Source organism: Bubalus kerabau, chromosome 12 (genome assembly GCF_029407905.1).
Source record: "Bubalus kerabau isolate K-KA32 ecotype Philippines breed swamp buffalo chromosome 12, PCC_UOA_SB_1v2, whole genome shotgun sequence".
Taxonomy (NCBI): domain Eukaryota; kingdom Metazoa; phylum Chordata; class Mammalia; order Artiodactyla; family Bovidae; genus Bubalus; species Bubalus kerabau.
Genome location: NC_073635.1, coordinates 12,573,216 through 12,593,649, shown reverse-complemented (window position 1 = coordinate 12,593,649; position 20,434 = coordinate 12,573,216). Strand labels below are relative to the sequence as shown.

The 20,434-nt window shown below is 39.5% G+C and overlaps 1 protein-coding gene across 3 annotated transcripts in view; it reads left to right on the top strand.

The window, feature by feature from the left end:
- Nucleotides 1-20,434, top strand: part of VWA8 (von Willebrand factor A domain containing 8) — a 375,174-nt gene that overhangs the window by 224,004 nt on the left and 130,736 nt on the right. For all 3 annotated transcript variants that reach the window (XM_055541970.1, XM_055541972.1, XM_055541971.1), the window contains exons 30-35: nucleotides 4,147-4,257; nucleotides 5,175-5,239; nucleotides 7,740-7,865; nucleotides 9,356-9,465; nucleotides 10,085-10,239; nucleotides 16,842-17,037. In XM_055541970.1, coding sequence (XP_055397945.1) covers nucleotides 4,147-4,257; nucleotides 5,175-5,239; nucleotides 7,740-7,865; nucleotides 9,356-9,465; nucleotides 10,085-10,239; nucleotides 16,842-17,037 — 763 coding nt within the window. The remainder of the gene's footprint in view (nucleotides 1-4,146; nucleotides 4,258-5,174; nucleotides 5,240-7,739; nucleotides 7,866-9,355; nucleotides 9,466-10,084; nucleotides 10,240-16,841; nucleotides 17,038-20,434) is intronic.

Sequence of the window (20,434 nt, the reverse complement as noted above, 5' to 3'; positions counted from 1 at the left end):
AGGTGTCCTTGGTCCTGGGCTCGGCTTCTGTGGCCTTGGTGCAAAGTCTTGCACCTGTGGCCTGGGGGCAGGACTCAACAATTACCATAAATTCTGAGTTACTTGGTTTTTTTCTGATTTTCACAATTTTTTTTCACTTTACTTTCTCCTAGAAGCAGAATATACAAATGTCCAGCTCTTGCTTAGAAAAGCTTGTGTCCATCCCATTGGAAAAGGTTTTACTTTGTAGAGTTCCGACAAAATATCAATGCCATTGAATTGATTTCTACAGCCAGAGGAAACTCTCATAAAAAGCACATGATATCTTGGTGATTTTTGATTAAGTGAACCAATCAAATTTAAATAGAAGTCTGATTTTGGAGTATTTTTTTTTTCAAAAAATCTTGCCAAATTTTCAACTGTCAAATTTACAGATACCAATTCTAAAAGTATGAGATTTTCAGGTCCTCAGGAAGCAGTTTGTCTTCTCATAAGATCCAATTATTTGGCAACATTGTGGATCAGTTCCCTGCTCATGTATAATGACTTTCATCAAAGACAGTGTGTTTTTTGTATAAACCCACACTTCCCCTCCTGGCATTCTTACATGCTACCTGACTTTCCCCATTGACCAGTTTCAGCGATTCTCCAGGTTACCTCAATGCCCTGAGCAGACTCGCATGGCTTACCAGGATTTCTGTCTACCTGTCCTCTGTTTTATATTGTGTCCCCACTAAAGTATTAAGCCCTCCTTAATTCCAAATGAACAGCACGTAACTGTAAAATTTAACAAATGATAAATAATTCTAATCTAATGAAAAAATGAGTGTGCTGCCTTCAGTTCCTTCTCCCCCATTCTGCCCTAGCTGAAAAGGGGGCTGAAATATTGTAAAGAAGTACTTCCGTTAATTCATCTATCCCTTGTCTTTATAGAGCTTGGCAACAGATGCATTTCGCTGGTTGGTTTAAGAAGTTGTTCAAAAATTCCTTGCTAAAATAAAATCTTAAGTGAGGAAAGGGAAACTTCACCATGCCTAAAAATAAAGCCTCCTCCCTCCCCCCTACCCCACCCCACCATGAGATTACTTATTACATCTATACAGAGTTTAGAATTTCAGACTTTAGGACATGGAGGTCATCCAGAGGTTACTTTTCTCCCAGTCAAATACAAACATAATAAAATTGCTCACTCGCTTCTCCTCCCTGCCCCCCTGGAAGGAGTGCCAAAACCACAGTTACATGTACTCATGTGTGACGCAAAATTCTATTTTTAAACTCAGACAGAATATATCATTAGTCATTTACAGAAGGAAACCATTAACATCTAAAAGGATGGAGCAGCAGAACTCCTTCATATTGCCAGTTGCTTCTAGAACTAATTCTAAACACAGCGGTGGCTGGAAACATATGTATGTATACACACACATATAAAGATATGTTTTCTGTTACTTAGAAAGATCCAGTTTTTCAGTTCACTTCGTAAGTACTAGACCCTAAAAAGGAAGAAAAATGCAAAACTGTACTCATTTTTGTGTGTAACCATATCTGTTTAATCATCTACTTATTCTTCTACTTAATCACATTTGGGATCAAACATTATTTTTAGGACTTTCTGTTGCTTATAAAAGTTAATATTATCCAAATTGCTTAAGTGCTAGTGATTTGTGTTAATGTTGTACATATTTATCATAAGAGAGATTTTCTTCTTTAAAAAATACTAACTCAAAAAAAAGATTTAATCTAGAATAGAGACTACAAAATTTTAACTTATTAGTACAACTTCTTAAGGAAAACTTTAAGGATTTTCCTTGAGATTTTTATCATATTCAAACTTTCAAATGCCAGGAATAGTGCTTCTTATATGATACGTTGATTTTAAAAAAGAATATTACTAATGCACATTCATTTTTTAAAAAATAAGCCTTTTATTTTGTATTGGGGTATAGTTGACTAACAAACAACGTTGTGAAGGTTTCAGGTGAACAGTGAAGGGACTCAGCCATACATACACATGTATCCTTTCTCCCCCAGACCCCTCTCCCATCCAGGGTACCATGTAACATTGACCAGAGTTCCATCGTAATGCACGTCTGTAATGGAGAACTGCGTATTATACAGAATGATGCATTCTAAGTGTCTTTATAAAGAAAACTTTAAGCTTTGTCAACTTGCTTAGAATTTTTTTAATATAGCCAATATTTGAAGTATATGGAATAAAGGAAACTTCAGTGCAACTACTACTTTAATTCTTGAGCACGTCAGTAAAATTTGCTATTAAAATAAATTGAAGCCACACTATGAGGTCTCAGATTTGCAGGTGAATTGTTAATCTATTTTCATTTCCTTTTATTTCCTCTCTAATTAGATTATGTGATAAAGGGCAAAAGTGATGATTATTCATCCTTGTATTCTTCTTTCTTCTTTAAATATAAGTTGGATGGCATCACTGACTCAATGGACATGAGTTTGGGGGAACTCCCAGAGATAGTGGAGGACAGGAAAGCCTGGTGTGCTGCAGTCCATGGGGTCACAGAGTCGGACATAGCAACTGAACAACAACAACATAAATGTTATGGAAGAAATGAGCAGACTTTTTATATTTTGTATATATTTTACAAAATATATAGTGATTCTTTGGATGCTTTGTGATTTTATTTTCCCCAAAGAAAGTTCTTTAAATGAAAAGTTCATAAGGGTTAGGATAACTGAAGGAGACCCAGATTTTAATAAGACAAAACAAAATGAACCAAAATAAGAGAGAAAAAAAAGACAATTACATAACAATGAGGCTTGACAAAAAATTCGTCCGTGCCTTTTTGTAAACCTGTTAGTCTGACCTTCAAATGTCTTTAAATTTTAACTGAAAACCCAACTTCTTTACATTCCTTTAAAATATTCAATCTTTTCTGGCTTTGTAAATTTTAAGTTCTTATTTCATGTGTTTCTATTCACTTATTTTAATGTCTAAGCTTAATTTTTTTTAGTTTTTTTTTTTTTCTTGAAAAAATCCTCCTAATTTCTGAGAGGTTATTACTTCATTTGCATAACTGTGATGAAGGCTGCTGGAGCGATCTCTTGTCACTGTGTTATCACAGCACGAGCTGTGAATGTTCCCAAGCTCAGTGAATGACAAGATGCAGAAATACTCATTACCAGCTTGGTTCTTGGGGTCCTTGATATTTTCTTGCTAATCCATCTTTATATCATGTACATATTTTCTGAGTTGAACCTGCATTTGTGAAAAGAATAAATGAGATTCATTTATGCACAGTGTGTTGTTCTTCAGTCGCTAAGTTGTGTCTGACTCTTTGTGACTCCATGGACTGCAGCACACCAGGCTTCCCGGTCCTTCACTCTCTCCCCGAGTTTGCTCAGACTCATGTCCATCGAGTCGGTGATGCCATCCAGCCATCTCATCCTCCGTTGTCCCCTTCTCCTCCTGCCTTCAATCTTTCCCAGCATCAGGGTCTTTTCCAATGAGACTTCGCATCAGGTAGCCAAAGTATTGGAGCTTCAGCTTCAGTATCAGTCCTTCCAAAGAATATTCAAGGTTGATTTCCTTTAGGATTGACTAGTTTGATCTCCTTGCTGTCCAAGGGACTCTCAAGAGTCTTCTCCAGCACCATGATTCCTCAGGCCAAACAACTAACAGCATAGCCCCTCTCATCATCAGACAATTGAATGCATAGTGGAAGAGAGTTTTTCAACATGCTTTTTTTTTTTTTTGTAAATCACTTAAAAATTTTTTTCAATTGGAAGATAATTACTTTACAATGTTGTATTGGTTTAACTGCACATTCTTTACGTGTAATTTTGATAAAAGTAAGCAGACTTTTAAAAATGATCAAATGTCTTAATTTCCTCCTTAATACATAATAAAACAGAGTCATGGTTAAACCTAGCCTATATTTACAAGGGGATGGTTTTAAGATAAAATCTTCAAAGAAGAAAGTCTGCCTTACATAATTAAAAATATCCTCATTAAACTATGGAAGGCTTTAAATTCTGTACTATGGAAAATCACTTAGTGTTTTTATGGAGTCGTTTAAATATTTCAGTATTGTCATCTTACCTTTGGTTTATTTATCACTAAATACCCTTTATTTCCAGGCTGCCAAGAGACTGCTGCTTTAAAAATATATATATATATATTCTCTTTATTTCCAGAGCAATGTCATCCTGTTGCTGGATCCCGCTAGCCAAGCCCTTCGCCGTCTCATCCTACCTTCAGAAGAATTTACAATGAAGAAAACTTCCTGGTGGAACAAGGAGGAAGCTGTAAGGAATACCCAGCCTGCCCAGTAAATTGCCAAGGATTTTCTGTAGCTTTCTAACTGTAAAAATGCATGCCTGCCCTCCCCTTGTGGCACCTTTTGTTTGCTATAATGCACAAAAGAATTCTCTTATTAGGCACTTGTGAATTTTAATATGATACAAGTAGGTAGACATAGATAGACGTATAACTAAGTATCAGTGTTCTTTTTGTATCCATCGCAGGAACATTTGAACTAATAATCATAGGACTTCATGAGCCATTTGTGTGTGATATTCATGACAAATCCCTAATCATGCAGGCACTTTAACCTGCTTTCCAGGTCTGTGTTAATGTTTTGAATTTATGTAATGAACCTATGAGTGCAACATCTGGTATACACCAGATGTTTTTACAAGATAAATAAATATTTTAGCTTAATAAACTAGTAATTAAACATTTTGGCCAACCCCAGGGAGTCTATTCTGCCATTCAGGAAAAGGTAATGAATATAAAACAGAACTTACCCTCTGCCCTGGACAACACAGCATGCTTATAGGTCTTAAAATGCCATGAAAAAAAGAGATATTTTAAATGTCATAAATAGATCCAAACCTAAGAAACAAAATATTTCCTATGTATTGACGCTATGGTACAAACATCACAGTTAATCACTAGATAGCATGTTTACTTCTAATCAGCATTTGGCATTATTTTTTTAAATATTATCCTAAAAGTGTTTTAGTACATAGTTCACAGTGAATTTTAAAATATATTTTAATCCATGTTACCGTAAGAGTCTTGGAATGGATGAAGAGGGGTAGCTTCTCAGAGAATTATATGTTTTACACATTGAAGAACTTTATTTAAGGAAAAGCAGTTGAAGAGACTTGACTGCATCCATCACAGTTAATGTGAATAATTTGTTTTTTCTTGTCTTTAGGAAACTTACAAAATGTGTAAAGAGTTTTCACACAAAAACTGGCTAGTGTTCTACAAAGAAAAAGGGTGAGTTTTTTGCTGTAGGGGGTTTAAACTGGGATTCTTATCCTGTCCATTCTCTTTTCTCCTTTAATTTTACTGTGTGCTGAGTTCCAAGGAATAGCAAGGAGAGATAAGAAAGCCTTCCTCAGTGATCAATGCAAAGAAATAGAGGAAAACAACAGAATGTGAAAGACTAGAGATCTCTTCAAGAAAATTAGAGATACCAAGGGAACATTTCATGCTAAGATGGGCTCGATAAAGGACAGAAATGGTATGGACCTAACAGAAGCAGAAGATATTAAGAAGAGGTGGCAAGAATACACAGAAGAACTATACAAAAAAGAGCTTCATGACCCAGATAATCACGATGGTGTGATCACTCACCTAGAGCCAGACATCCTGGAATGTGAAGTCAAGTGGGCCTTAGGAAGCATCACTACGAACAGAGCTAGTGGAGGTGATGGAATTCTAATTGAGCTATTTCAAATCCTGAAAGATGATGCTGTGAAAGTGCTGAACTCAGTATGCCAGCAAATTTGGAAACCTCAGCAGTGGTCACAGGACTGGAAAAGGTCAGTTTTCATTCCAATCCCAAAGAAAGGCAATGCCAAAGAATGCTCAAACTACCACACAATTGCACTCATCTCACACACTAGTAAAGGAATGCTCAAAATTCTCCAAGCCAGGCTTCAGCAATATGTGAACCATGAACTTAGAGATGTTCAAGCTAGTTTTAGAAAAGGCAGAGGAACCAGAGATCAAATTGCAACATCCGCTGGATCATGGAAAAAGCAAGAGAGTTCCAGAAAAACATCTCTTTATGCTTTATTGACTATGCCAAAGCCTTTGACTGTGTGGATCACAATAAACTGTGGAAAATTCTGAAAGAGATGGGCATACCAGACCACCTGACCTGCCTCTTGAGAAATTTGTATGTAGGTCAGGAAGCAACAGTTAGAACTGGACATGGAACAACAGACTGGTTCCAAATAGGAAAAGGAGTACGTCAAGGCTGTATATTGTCACCCTGCTTGTTTAACTTATATGCAGAGTACATCATGAGAAAAGCTGGGCTGGAAGAAGCACAAGCTGGAATCAAGGTTGCTGGGAGAAATATCAATAACCTCAGATATGCAGATGACACCACCCTTATGGCAGAAAGTGAAGAGGAACTCAAAAGCCTCTTGATGAAAGTGAAAGAGGAGAGTGGAAAAGTTGGCTTAAAGCTCAACATTCAGAAAATGAAGATCATGGCATCTGGTCCTATCACTTCATAGCAAATAGATGGGGAAACAGTGTCAGACTGTATTTTTGGGGGCTCCAAAATCACTGCAGATGGTGATTGCAGCCATGAAATTAAAAGATGCTTACTCCTTAGAAGGAAAGTTATGACCAACCTAGATAGCATATTGAAAAGCAGAGACATTACTTTGCCAACAAAGGTCCGTCTAGTCAAGGCTATGGTTTTTCCAGTGGTCATGTATGGATGTGAGAGTTGGACTGTGAAGAAAGCTGAGCGCTGAAGAATTGATGCTTTTGAACTGTGGTGTTGGAGAAGACTCTTGAGAGTCCCTTGGACTGCAAGGAGGTCCAACCAGTCCATCCTAAAGGAGATCAGTCCTGGGTGTTCATTGGAAGGACTAATGCTGAAGCTGAAACTCCAGTACTTTGGCCACCTCATGCGAAGAGTTGACTCATTGGAAAAGACTCTGATGCTGGGAGGAATTGGGGGCAGGAGGAGAAGGGGATGACAGAGGATAAGATGCCTGGATGGCATCACCGACTCAATGGACTTGAGTTTGAGTGTACTCTGGGAGTTGGTGATAGACAGGGAGGCCTGGCGTGCTGTGATTCATGGGGTCGCAAAGAATTGGACACGACTGAGCGACTGAACTGAACTGAACTGAAGTTCCTTCAGTCGTGTCTGACCTTGTGCGACCCATGGCCCCACCAGGCTCCTCTGTCCATGGGATTTCCCAGGAACGAATACTGGAGTGGGTTGCCATTTCTTTCTCCAGGGGACCCAGGGATAGAACCTGAGTCTCTATGTCTCCAGCATTGGTAGCCAGGTTCTTTACTCTGGCTTATTGTAAACGAAATGTAACCAAATTAGTATTATTTTATTCTAAAAGTACCTTATCCCACATTGCAGAACATTGAAAAACACACATAAAAAACCGGGGCTCATAATCACATGAACAGTGAGTACTAGCATGGTGGCTGTCACTTCCCATTTTTAAATCTTAGGGAAGCCTTTACATAGTTCAGTGTTTTATATCTCTATTTTCTCAATTAACATTTTTCTATGTTATCATCTAGTCTTAAAAATATTGTTTGTAGGGTTTTGTAATATATCACGATTCCCAACCCAGGGATCGAATCCAGGTCTCGTGCACTGCAGGCAGATTCTTTACCATCTGAGCCACCAGGTTCACCCAATATATCATGATTATGCTATGGTTACTCAACCAATATCCTCACCATTTCCTTTCATGGAGTTTTCTTTTTCTTTTCTTTTTTTCAGGAACACCCTCGCTGTGCTGGATGTTCTAGAAGGGCGAACTCACACCATCTCGCTTCCCATCAACCTCCAGACGGTTTTTCTCGTAGCAGAAGACAAATGGCTTCTGGTGGAGAATAAAACAAATCAGTGAGTACATCTACAAAGTACCTCATGGAGTGTGCTCAGTTTTCCAGCATCCTTATATATAGGTCTATCTTCCTGTGTCCGTCTTTTAACATTTCTGTATTTGGCAGGTGAAACTTTGAAGAAGAGGGGAGGGGAAAATTTAAATGTCACTTAGATGTCGCTTCATAGTGTAAATTATAAAAGTTTGTTTCAGATGATAACCTTGAAATTAACAGTAAAAGCATAATGACTTTTATAATATTTTATATTTATCCATCTTTCTTTGGGGTTTTTCCTATTATCACACCGAGCAGTTCACTGTATTCTCGGTATTCTTGCCAGTACTTCAAAATAGATTTTCCGGTCATCTTTTCTTCAAAGGGCCATGGTCTCCATCCAAATGCCGTTGATTTTTGGAACTTCACAGATTGCACCCCTGAGAAGTTTCTTCTTCGCTTCCTCTTGCCTGCTCTTACTTGGTTATGTTTATGTTTTGTGTTGCCCCCTCCACTGGACTGTACGCTTCTTGATGAAAGGACTTTCTGTGCACTTGGCGTAACTAGGGTGCACAGTAAGTCTTGAGGTCTGCTCCCTCATGCGTCACTTTTCCTGGCCCCATGCAGATTTTCTGCTCCTCTGCGGACAAGCAGAAGTGTCCTGATGCAAAAGATTCCCGCTACTTATACACCCCTATTTTGACAATTACACAAATAAGTAAAGCAAGGGAATTGTAGCAGTGAGGGCTTCTGTCCCTTGTTGCTGTTTAGTCGACTAAGTTTGTGACCCTAAGGACTGTATCTCACCAGGCTCCTCTGTCCATGGGATTTCCCAGGAAAGAGTGCTAGAGTGGGTCGCCATTTCCTTCTCGAGGGATCTTCCTGTCCCAGGGCTCAAATCCTCGTCTCCTGCATTGCAGGCAGATCGTTACTGCTGAGCCACCCGGGAAGCCGGTACTGGTCACAAATCTGAGGCCAAGTTCCCTCTTACTGGCTGATCAGTCATATTAACAGCAGGCTCCATGATGGTATGGAGTGTCTCTTTTGAGTTGCTTTTTTAATTTTCTTTTTTTTTACTAGCCTTTCCTCTTATAGGAAGCGTTAGGTTTTTAGTTCACATTTATGACTGCATTGTTATTATGCTCTCCTCTTTATACAGGCAAAAGGAGAATAGGGCAACAGAGGATGAGATGGTCAGATAGCATCACCGACTCAGTGGACATGAATCTGAGCAAACCTCAGGAGATAGTGGAGGGCAGAGGAGCCTGGCGTTCTTCAGTCCATGGGGTCACAAAGAGTCGGACGCGACTTAGCCACTGAGCAACAGCAACAACTTTATACAGCGTTAAGAACTTATTTTTTAAATTCACGATAAAACTCTGAAACTGCAGATTATACTCACAGTATGAAAAAGAGGCCCTGGGAGGGAAAAACTCTGATTTTTCCTAGTCTGGTCTCACAGTTATGAGAAAAGGAAAGACTGCTCATTCACTTAGGTGTTTTGTCTGTTTACAGGAAGTATCTTTTAACTACACCTGCACACATCGAATCTAAGGACAGTGGGGTTTGCCAGTTGTATGTGTTGAAGGAGGAGCTTCCTAGCCCAGGGTTTGGAGTCATGCAAGGTAAGTACTGTGCTCTGTATGTATGCGGCTGTGCAGGTGCCTGCTTGATTACATACTCTCCTCTAGGATCATTTAAATACAATCAAATCAACATGTGTTAACTTTATACAGACGAGAAAACTTAGTCACTGCCCTAGAAACAGTAAGGAAGAATCCATCATCTTTTAAGTTCTGTCTTTGCATATTTTTGACAAGTCAGAATGTTTATATATATGTAGGTTCCAAGTCTATTTTAGGATTGCATCATTTCTTTTTAACACAGAACATCAGAATTTCTACTTTATTCATCACAGTTTTTGGGGATGGTGTGAAAAGTACTTAAGGAAAAAAATCTAAAATATACCATTGCTAACCAACCTGGTCAGTTTTACCTCTTTCTGCAGTACTGTCAATATTAATCTTTATTGCTAATAAAAATTTGAATTCCGTAAATGAGAAGATACCAAGATGTGAAAACTGAGTCTTCTCAGACAAAAAGCCATGAGTGTAATTGAAAGCATTTTCTCTTTTTTAATTTATGCTTTTCTGTTTGAGTTGGTGAGAATGAAATCTTGCAAAAAGTAATTCCTGGAGCAATTTAGGGGCATATGGTGTTTAATGTTTCTCTGATACTTTTCAGAAACAGACCGCAGCATACCTCATACAATTTCAAGTGATCAACTGTCATCTGAAAATCTGAGTTCAGCTGTGGGACAAAAGATTTCCTCTCCAAACCGACTTCTCTCAGATAAGAATAGTTATGCTACAATTGTTGTTGGTTTCCCAGATCTCATGGTAAGCTTAAATTTTTTAAATTATTGAGTAACTATTTCTTCCCCTCACTTTGGCCTAAGATTTATAAACCTATTTGAGAGTAATTAAAAGTGTAATGATTTTTTGGTAAACATTGTTTGATCCCTGGGTCGGGAAGATCCCCTGGAGAAGGAAATGGTAACCCACTCCAGTATTCTTGCCTGGAAAATCCCATAGACAGAGGAGCCTGGTGGGCTACGGTCCACGGGGTCGAAAAGAGTTGAACACGACTGAGTGACTTCACTTTCACTTTCACTTTCAGATCAACATTCATTTTCGAGACCAGTCATTTAAAAATGCATTCTATATGGGTTCATTGCTTTTTAAAAATTAACATTTCAAGTGTAATGCAACTATATAATTTAGTAAAGGAAAACTAATATTCTTCATACATGAGAGTTCATGGGGCAGATATATACGTAACCTACTGACAGTCACTTTATATCCTGTCAAGAGGAACAATTTGAGACTAATGAGATAACATTTCTTCTAGAACTTTTAAGGGGAAATATGTTGAACCTCATTACTGTAGATGAAATTTTTCAACACTCATGAATACAATTCACTTTCCACTGAGTTTTGCTCTGACATATCTTTGCAGCATCCAGCTTATACTATAATGCTGGTAGTCTCAATTTAATTTGCTTTTAAATGGATCCTTCTGCTATTATTTACTATTATCTGTAAAGAAGGGGCTGTTTGTAATCGACTTCAAGTAAAACAGGCACCATCTTCCTCTGAAGGAAATGTGAGAAGATAAAATAGAAAGGTTATTTCAGTCCAAGTTGCCATCTAATAACCTTAGATGTAGCTCTGTGTGTTTTGATTAAATATTTAATTTTCATAATTTTCTTTGTAGCTTTTAGGTAGAGTGATAGAATCACTTAAAGATAAAATATTGGCTCTGCTTAATAGTACACCAGTCTCGCATATCTCAAAATTTTAATGTGATTAATGAATAATGAGTACTTCAGGGTTTAAGACTTTTGAAATCCAAAACCCAGTGGATAATATGTGGCTTAGGACTTTGCCATATGTCTGCCTAATTATCAAGCAAAAAACATTTGCTGTGGATTATATAACTGAAAATGAAACATGTTGTTGGAATACAGCAGGCTTGATTAAATGAAGAGTTGTGTTTAATATGCTTGTCACAAATGCTTGCTGGGGTCAGTAGAGAAAATACTGGATCTGCTTTTCTGAAGGTAGAGCTGTTTTAAAAAGTTGATCTTTTGATTAAAGAAATTGACATAGAAATATAATGTCACTGTAAAAAGGTAAGAAAGCTGAGTATAAGGTAATGTTTGTATTGACCCTCTAGAAATCCTTTGTAGATTATAGGCTAGAGATCTTGTTAAATTAAAAGCTCTATTCCTTGTATTTAGTACCCACCATATAGGAGATGTTCATGAATTTTTGTTTAATGAAGGATTAGAGTCAGTTAGACAACCTTTCAGCATTTTATGAGAGCAGTCATATATTTGAGACCCCAATACAAGCCAGGCATTGCACTATTCTAAACCCTTTCATACATGATCATTAATTTTTATGACAATTCCACAAGGTTTTATAGATGAAACAATAAAAACAGAGAGGATCTATTCCCCCAGGCCACAAAGATATTGAGTAAGGAAGCTGTCATTTGAGCTCAAGAATGACTGGCCTTCAGACTCATGTCTTTTTATACCACAGTATCTTTCTGCCTTTATGTGATTTTCATTTGATTCTTCATAAAACTATCAACAAAAGGGTATGTCGTCTCTTGTTAACATTTTACAGCATTATCAGAGGCACCTGAATTATTGTAAACTTATTTTAATTTTTTTATCCTACAAAATCCTATCCAAATGGCCACAAAAATCTTTAGCAAATGTCTTAGTGAACCCTCAAAAGTGAAATGTTAAAAGCATTCCTTTTAATATCAAGAGTAAGACAAAGATACCCATTACCACCACTTCTACTAAACACTGTACTGAGCATCTTAGACGTGAGCCATTAAAAATTTTAATAAATTGAATTTCATCAAAATCAAAAGCTTCCACTCTATAAAAAGACACTGTGAGGAGAATTAAAAAACGATCTACAGGCTGGGAGAAAATATTGGCAAATCACATATCCAACAAAGGACTGGTATCCAAAATACATAAAGATTTCTTAAAACTCAAGAGTGACGAAACAAATAATCTAGTATAAAAAATGAGCAAAGGGAGGACCTGAGTGAGGTGTCAGAGGTCAGAGCCTGAGCAGGCGAAAAAGATATCCATAGTGGGGGAGGGAGGGACAGCTGGTGATGGGAGTCAGGTCCCGCCAGGACGAATGGCATCACCAGGAAGGGGCAGGCTGGTGTGGAATGCGGGGGCCCCAGTGAGGTGAAGACTTCACTGATGCCTGAACGTAGCTCAGTGTGGGCTACAAGGACCAAGCAGAGTGCAGGGGGCATTTGCCTGGAAGAGGAAGTTAGAGGTGGAGATAGGAGCTGAGTCATATACAGTGGAACTCAGCAAAAAAGTAACTATGTTAAAGATAATGAAGTCTAGGTTTCTCTCTGTTTGAGAAGGGAGTTACAGATGCAGCAGGGAAGAAAACTAGATTGAGTCCTGTAGAGGTTGGTTAGGAATTGGATGTATCTGAGTGGACTCATGGTTTTCAATGTATTTAAGTAGATATAAAAATAAAATTGGAGGTGAATGTATTTTTTAAAAAATGGGCAAAAGACTTGAACAGACTCTTTACTACAGAGGATAAATGGATGGTAATAGAGTATATAAAAAGATGTTCATTAGTCACTAGTGAAATGCAAATTAAAACCACGATGAGATAGTACCACTACCCTACTGCCTATTAGAATAGCTAAAATTTAAAAAATAATTAACACCCACAATACCAAGTACCAAGTATTATGCATAAGAAAGTCGCACTAACTCAGTGGTTAATTAGTCCCACTAAGTCAGGGATAAAGAATCCCCCTGCCAATGCAGGAGACGCTGGAAATGCGAGTTGGATCCCTGGGTCAGAAAGATCCCCTGGAGAAGGAAATACAACCCACTCCAGTATTCTTGCCTGGAGAATCTGTGGACAGAGGAGCCTGGTGGGCTACAGTCTATGGGATCACAAAGAGTCAGACATCACTGAGGGACTAAGTGCCAGGACATACCAAGTACTGACAAGGATGCAGTGCAAATCAACTCTCACAGTCTTATGGAAGACAAAGGGCAAACAATAAGACCTTTCTGAAGAAGAGCCAGAATAAAAGGCAGAGGTACTTACCCTCTAAAGTTCAAGGCTTATTACAAAACCTAAGTAACTAAGACCATGTAGTATAGGCCACAGGAGTAGAAAAATACACAGTGAAACAGAATGCAATGCCTAGAAACAGATAGATACACATACGGAACTGATTTCCCATACCAGTGCTCATCAGTGGGCAAAGGTTGATGATATTTGAACAGTTACTCTCCATGGACAAAAAAGGATGAGCATGGATCACAGCCTCATACCACTTACAAAATATTTCCTTAGGGATTAAGGAATTAAAAGTGAGAGGAAAAACCTCAAAATGTTTAGCAAATGCATAGGAGAATATCTTTGATTTGAGAGTAGAGAAGGATAAATATATATGGTAAAAAATTTTAAGTAAAGCAAGAGGGACTTGCCTGGTGGTCCAGTGATTAAGAATCTGCCTTGCAGTGTAGTGGATGAGGGTTCGAGCCCTGGTCGGGGAATTAAGATCCCACTTGCCGCGGAGCTATTGAGCCCATGAGTTCTTGAGCCCGTGCACAACTAGAGAGTCCTTTCACCACAGCAAAGGATCCCAAGTGGGACAATAAGACCTGACACAGCCAAATAAATAGATACGTTTTGAAAAAAAATTAAGTAAAGCAAGAGAAAAAAATAATAAAAAATTCCAAGACAGTTAATGTCTAGGAGAGATGAAAGAGACATGATTGGGAAGGGGGCCTCCAAGGTGCTTGAGAAATAATGGTAATACTATTCCTTATGCCAGTTAGTGGATGCACTCAGCATTTTCCATTTAAAATAGTTATTTATTTACTTGCAGTTATTTAAATTAACTATAGTGTTGTGCCAAAGTGACAAATAGTGACAAAAAGATTCAAGACATTAGATCTGACAGAGTGCCTGAAGAACTATTAATGGAGTTTCAGGACATTGTACACGAGGCAGTGATCAAGACCATCCCCAAGAAAAAGAAGTGCAAAAAGGCAAAATGGTTGTCTGAGGAGGCCTTACAAAAAGATGAGAAAAGAAGAGAAGTGAAACACAAAGGAGAAAAGGAAAGAGATACCATTTGAATGCAGAGTTTCAAAGAATAGCAAGGAGAGATGAGAAAGCCTTCCTGAGTGATCAAAGCAAAGAAATAGAGGAAAACAATAGAATGGGAAAGACTAGAGATCTCTTCAAGAAAGTTAGAGATACAAAAGGAACATTTCATGCAAAGATGGTCACACTAAAGGACAGAAATGGTAGGGACTTAATAGAAGCAGGAGATATTAAGAAAAGGTGGCAAGAATACATAGAAGAACTGTACAAAAAAGATCTTCATGACCCAGATAACCACGATGGTGTGATCACTCACCTAGAGCCAGACATCCTGGAATGTCAAGTCAAGTGGGCCTTAGGAAACATCACTACGAACAAAGCTAGTGGAGATGATGGAATTCCAGTTGAGCTATTTCAAATCCTAAAAGATGATGCTGTGAAAGTGCTGCATTCAATATACCAGCAAATTTGGAAACCTCAGCAGTGGCCACAGGACTGGAAAAAGATCAGTTTTCATTCCAATCCCAAAGAAAGGCAATGCCAAAGAATGCTCAAACTACTGTGCAATTGCACTCGTCTCACACTCTAACAAAGCCATGCTCAAAATTCTCCAAGCCAGGCTTCCACAGCACGTGAACCATGAACTTCCAGGTGTTCAAGCTGGATTTAGAAAAGACAGAGGAACCAGAGATCAAATTGCCAGCATCCGTTGGTTTATCGAAAAAGTGACGGAGTTCCAGAAAAACATCTACTTCTGCTTTATTGGCTACGCCACAGTTTGATCACAACAAACTGTGGAAAATTCTGAAAGAAATGGGAATACCAGACCGCCTTACCTGCCTCCTGAGAAATCTGTATGCAGGTCAAGAAACAAGAGTAAGAATTGGACATGGAACAACAGACTGGTTCCAAATTGAGAAAGAGGTACGTCAAGGCCGTGTATTGTCACCCTGCTTATTTAACTTCTATGCAGAGTACATCATGCAGAATGCCAGACTGGATGAAGCACAAGCTGGAATCAAGATTGCCAGGAGAAACATCAATAACCTCAGATATGCAGATGATACCACCCTTATGGTAGAAAGTGAAGAGCCTCTTGATGAAAGTGAAAGAGGAGAGTGAAGAAGCTGGCTCAATACTCAACATTCAAAAAACTAAGATCATCACATCCAGTCCCATCACTTCATGGCAAATAGATGGGGAAACAATGGAAAGAGTGAGAGACTATTTTTCTGGGCTCCAAAATCACTGCAGATGTTGACTGCAGACATGAAATTAAAAGACGCTTGCTCCTTGGAAGAAAAGTTATGACCAACCTAGACAGCATATTAAAAAGCAGAGACATTACTTTGCCAACAAAGGTCCTTCTAGTCAAGGCTATGGTTTTTCCAGTGGTCATGTATGGATGTGAGAGTTAGGCCATAAAGAAAGCTGAGTGCCGAAGAATTGATGCTTTTGAACTGTGGTGTTGGAGAAGACTCTTGAGAGTCCCTTGGACTGCAAGGAGATCCAACCAGTCCATCCTAAAGGAAATCAGTCCTAAATATTCATGGGAAAGACTGATGCTGAAGCTGAAACTCCAATACTTTGGCCACCTGATGCGAAGAACTGACTCACTGGAAAAGTTCCTAATGCTGGGAAAGATTGAAGGCAGGAGGAGAAGGGGACAACAGAGGATGAGATGGTTGGATGGCATCACTGACTCGATGAACATGAATTGAAGCAACTCTGGGAGCTGGTGATGGACAGGAAAGCCTAGCTTGCTGCGGTCCATGGGGTCACAAAGAGTCAGACACAACTAAACAACTGAACTGAACTGATACTGTTGTGCCAAGTCTCTTCAGTCGTGTCCAACTCTTTGCGACCTTATGGACTGTAGCCCACCAGGCTCCTCTGTTCATGGGATTCTCCAGGCAAGAATACTGAGGTGGGTTGTCATGCCCTCTTCCTGGTAATCTTCCTGACCTGTGGATAGAATCCAGGTCTCTTATGTTGCCTGCATTGGCAGGCAGCTTCTTTACCACTAAGGCCACCTGGGAAGCCCAACTATACTCTTATATTCCCTCGTTTTAGTTATAATTCATTTCAAAATAAAAAATATGTTGTATACTTTACACTTGTCTGAAAATTATGATTATCAATAAAGGAACTATATTCTGCGTTAAGAAAGGTTAAAGAATAATTTGATTTTCTTATGTTTGTGGAATATAAGTTTACCACTGGCATCTGTTTAAAGGACTACACTGTAAAAGTTGTGAGTGTAGTTTATAGTACTTCAGTACTTGAATCTCTCTTTTTCCTTTTAGTCACCTAGTGAAGTTTATTCTTGGAAAAGGCCATCATCTTTGAGTAAATCAAGAGTCACTGATACAACATTCTATGGAGGAAAGAAGAAAAGTGGAACCGCGAAACAGAGCAATTGTGTGACTCTTTTGGATACGAATCAGATAGTCAGGATTTTGCCCCCCGGAGAAGTCCCTCTACAAGACATCTACCCAAAAGGTAAGAGATTTAACAATTCCTAATTTATCGTGGTAGTCAAAGGTAGTTGGTTTTGATAGGAACATTTAACTTATCATTATCTTTCTATACTTACGAATAATGCTAACAGTTTAGTAGCTAGAAAGCCTTACGTGTGCTCAGAACGTTTACACCAAGCCTGTTACAGCGCGTGGTTGCACCTCTGCTGTGAGAACTCATTGGCACTGCAGTCTATGCAGTGACCTGACTTAGACCACGTTTTCACAGAGACTCAAAAGTTATTAGAACATAAGGCGTAGAATGGTGGTGCTGGTGGTGAAGGACGCATCTGCCAGTGCAGGAGATACAAGAGGCATGGGTTGGATCCCTGGGTCTGGAAGATCCCCTGGAGGAGCGCATGGCAACCAGCTTCAGTATTCTTGCCTGGAGAGTCCCACGGACAGAGGAGCCTAGCGGGCTACAGAGCATAGGGGTGAAAAGAGTCAGACACTGATGTGACTGCGCACGTACACACAAGGCCATGGATTATAGGGCCTGACTTTTGTGTTAAACTCCTGTGACTAAAGGCCAGTCTTATTCACTTCCCAGTGCTCTCAACGTCAACCTACCTTTCTTACTGCATAACATGTGCCAGTTCCTGCACTGGTCACTTTCCCTCATAGAAATTCATTTAATTTTCAAAGTCCCATGGTTTCATTTTGTACTCTCAAATTCGTATGCGGAGAAACTGATAGAGAGAGGTGAAATAACTTGCTGAGGTCACCCCATCAGTGGACAGCAGAGCCCAGATTTGCGCCAGCGTCTTCCGACCCAAGGCCATAGCCGTTCTCACTGAACGACACCAGCTTTCATTGCAAAGGATGGTTGTGAATGTGGTTGACCCTTGAGCCGCCGACTCTCATTTGCATCCTAGTGGCAGTAATATTGTCCTGTGTTACATTCATTACATTAGTGTGGACTTCATAAATATAACACTAAACCTGCTGTGATAATCTATTACTGGGTTCTAAAAGTCCTGGTTATGTGATAACATTACAATTAGTCCCTTCCAAATAAATTGCCATTTCCTTTGAATGCTTTTTGTTCATGCACTGACAATTGCTGTTCAGTGTAATAGGAATATTCCCAAGGTGACCTATAAACACAAAGGAGAGGCTTACAACCCAAGTTTGTGATTCTGAGCTGATTCTTGAAAGATGAATGGGAGGGAATCAATGAAGCAGTTGTTCCTGAAAGAGAAAAGTCCACGTGAAAATGCAGAGGCATGACAGAGCACCACAGGAATGACAAGAAATTCTATACCAAAATTCAGTGCAGCTCATCTACCCAGAAACCTGGAGAGCAACCCTGATACTTCTCCCTCATCCTCCACATTTATCCCGTCATCAGTTGCCATCTCTTTTTGATACAACCTTTAAAGTGAAAGTGAAAGTCACTCAGTCATGTCTGACCCTTTCGACCCCATGGACTATAAACAGTCCATGGAATTCTCCAGGCCAGAACACTGGAGTGGGTAGCCTTTCCCTTCTCCAGAGGATTTCCCCAAACCAGGGATTGAACCCAGGTCTCCTGCATTGCAGACAGATTCTTTACCAGCTGAGCCACCAGGTAAGCTGATCTGATATCCAGCCCCCTCGTCTACAGTTCTGTTACCGACATCCAGTATCACCACCACTGTGCACTGTAACACTGCAGTAGCCTGATGACCAAATTCCCTCTTCCTTCTTCCCTTGCCCCACCCCCATTCCCCACACATCAAACAAAGTGTTGTTTTTAAAGTATTTTATTGTTCTCATTTGTGCTTATTAAGGTCCAGTGTCAGTTCAGTCGCTCAGTCGTGTCTGACTCCTTGCAACCACATGGACAGCAGCACGCTAGGCCTCCCTGTCCATCACCAACTCCCGGAGCTTGCTCAAACTCATGTCCATCGAGTTGGTGATGCCATCCAACCATATCAGCCTCTGTCGTCGCCTTCTCCTCCTTCCTTTAATCTTTCCCAGCATCAGGGTCTTTTCCAGTGAATCAGCTCTTTGCATCAGGTGGCCAAAGTATTGGAGTTTCAGCTTCAGCATCAGTCCTTCCAGTGAAAATTCAGGGTTGATTTCCTTTAGGATGGACTGGCTTGACCTCCTTGCTGTCCAGTGGACTCTCAAGAGTCTTCTCCAACACCACAGTTCAAAAGCATCAATTCTTCAGTGCTCCGCTTTCTTTATAGTCCAACTCTCACATCCATACATGACTAATGGAAAAACCATAGCCTTGACTAGAAGGACCTTTGTTGGCAAAGTAATGTCTCTGCTTTTGAATATGCTGTCTAGGTTGGTCATAACTTTCCTTCCAAGGTAAGTGTCTTAATTTCATGGCTGCAGTCACCATCTGCAGTAATTTTGAAGCCCGAAAAAATAAAGTCTGACACTGTTTCCACTGTTTCACCATCTATTTGCCATGAAGTGATGGGACCGGATGCCATGATTTTGGTTTTCTGAATGTTGAGCTTTAAGCCAACTTTTTCACTCTCTTTCACTTTCATCAAGAGGCTCTTTAATTCTTCTTCACTTTCTGCCATATGCTGTCTAGGTTGGTCATAGCTTTTCTTCTAAGGAAGAAGCGTCTTTTAATTTCATGTCTGCAATCACCATCTGCAGTGATTTTGGAGCCCAAGAAAATAAAGTCTCTCACTCTTTCCATTGTTTCCCCATCTATCTGCCATGAAGTGATGGCACCAGATGCCATGATCTTAGTTTTCTGAATCTTGAGTATTAAGCCAACTTTTTCACTCTCCTCTTTCACTTTCATCAAGACGCTCTTTAGTTCATTTTGCTTTGTGCCACAAGGGTGGTGTCAACTGTGTATCTGAGGTTACTGATGTTTCTCTCGGTAATCTTGATTCCAGCTTGTGCTTCATCCAGCCCAGCGTTTCTAATCATGTACTCTGCATATAAGTTAAATAAGCAAGGTGACAATATACAGCCTTGATATACTATACTGCCCCTCCCAATTTGGAAGCAGTCTGTTGTTCCATGTCCAATTCTAACTCTTTCTTCTTGACCTGCATACAGATTTCTCAGGAGGCAGGTAAGATGGTCTGGTATTCCATCTCTTGAAGAATTTTCCACAGTTTGTTGTGATCAAACTGTGATGTAGTCGATAAAGCAGAAGTAAATGTTTTTCCGGAACTGTGTTGCTTTTTGATGATCCAACAGATTTTGGCAATTTGATCTCTGGTTCCTCTGCCTTTTCTAAAACCAGCTTGAACATCACATACTGTTGAGGCCTGGCTTGGAGAATTTTGAGCATGACTTTGCTAGCATGTGCAATGAGTGCAACTGAACATTCTTTGGCATTGCTTTTCTTTGGGATTGGAATGAAAACTGACCTTTTCCAGTCCTATGGCCACTGCTGAGGTTTCCAAATTTGT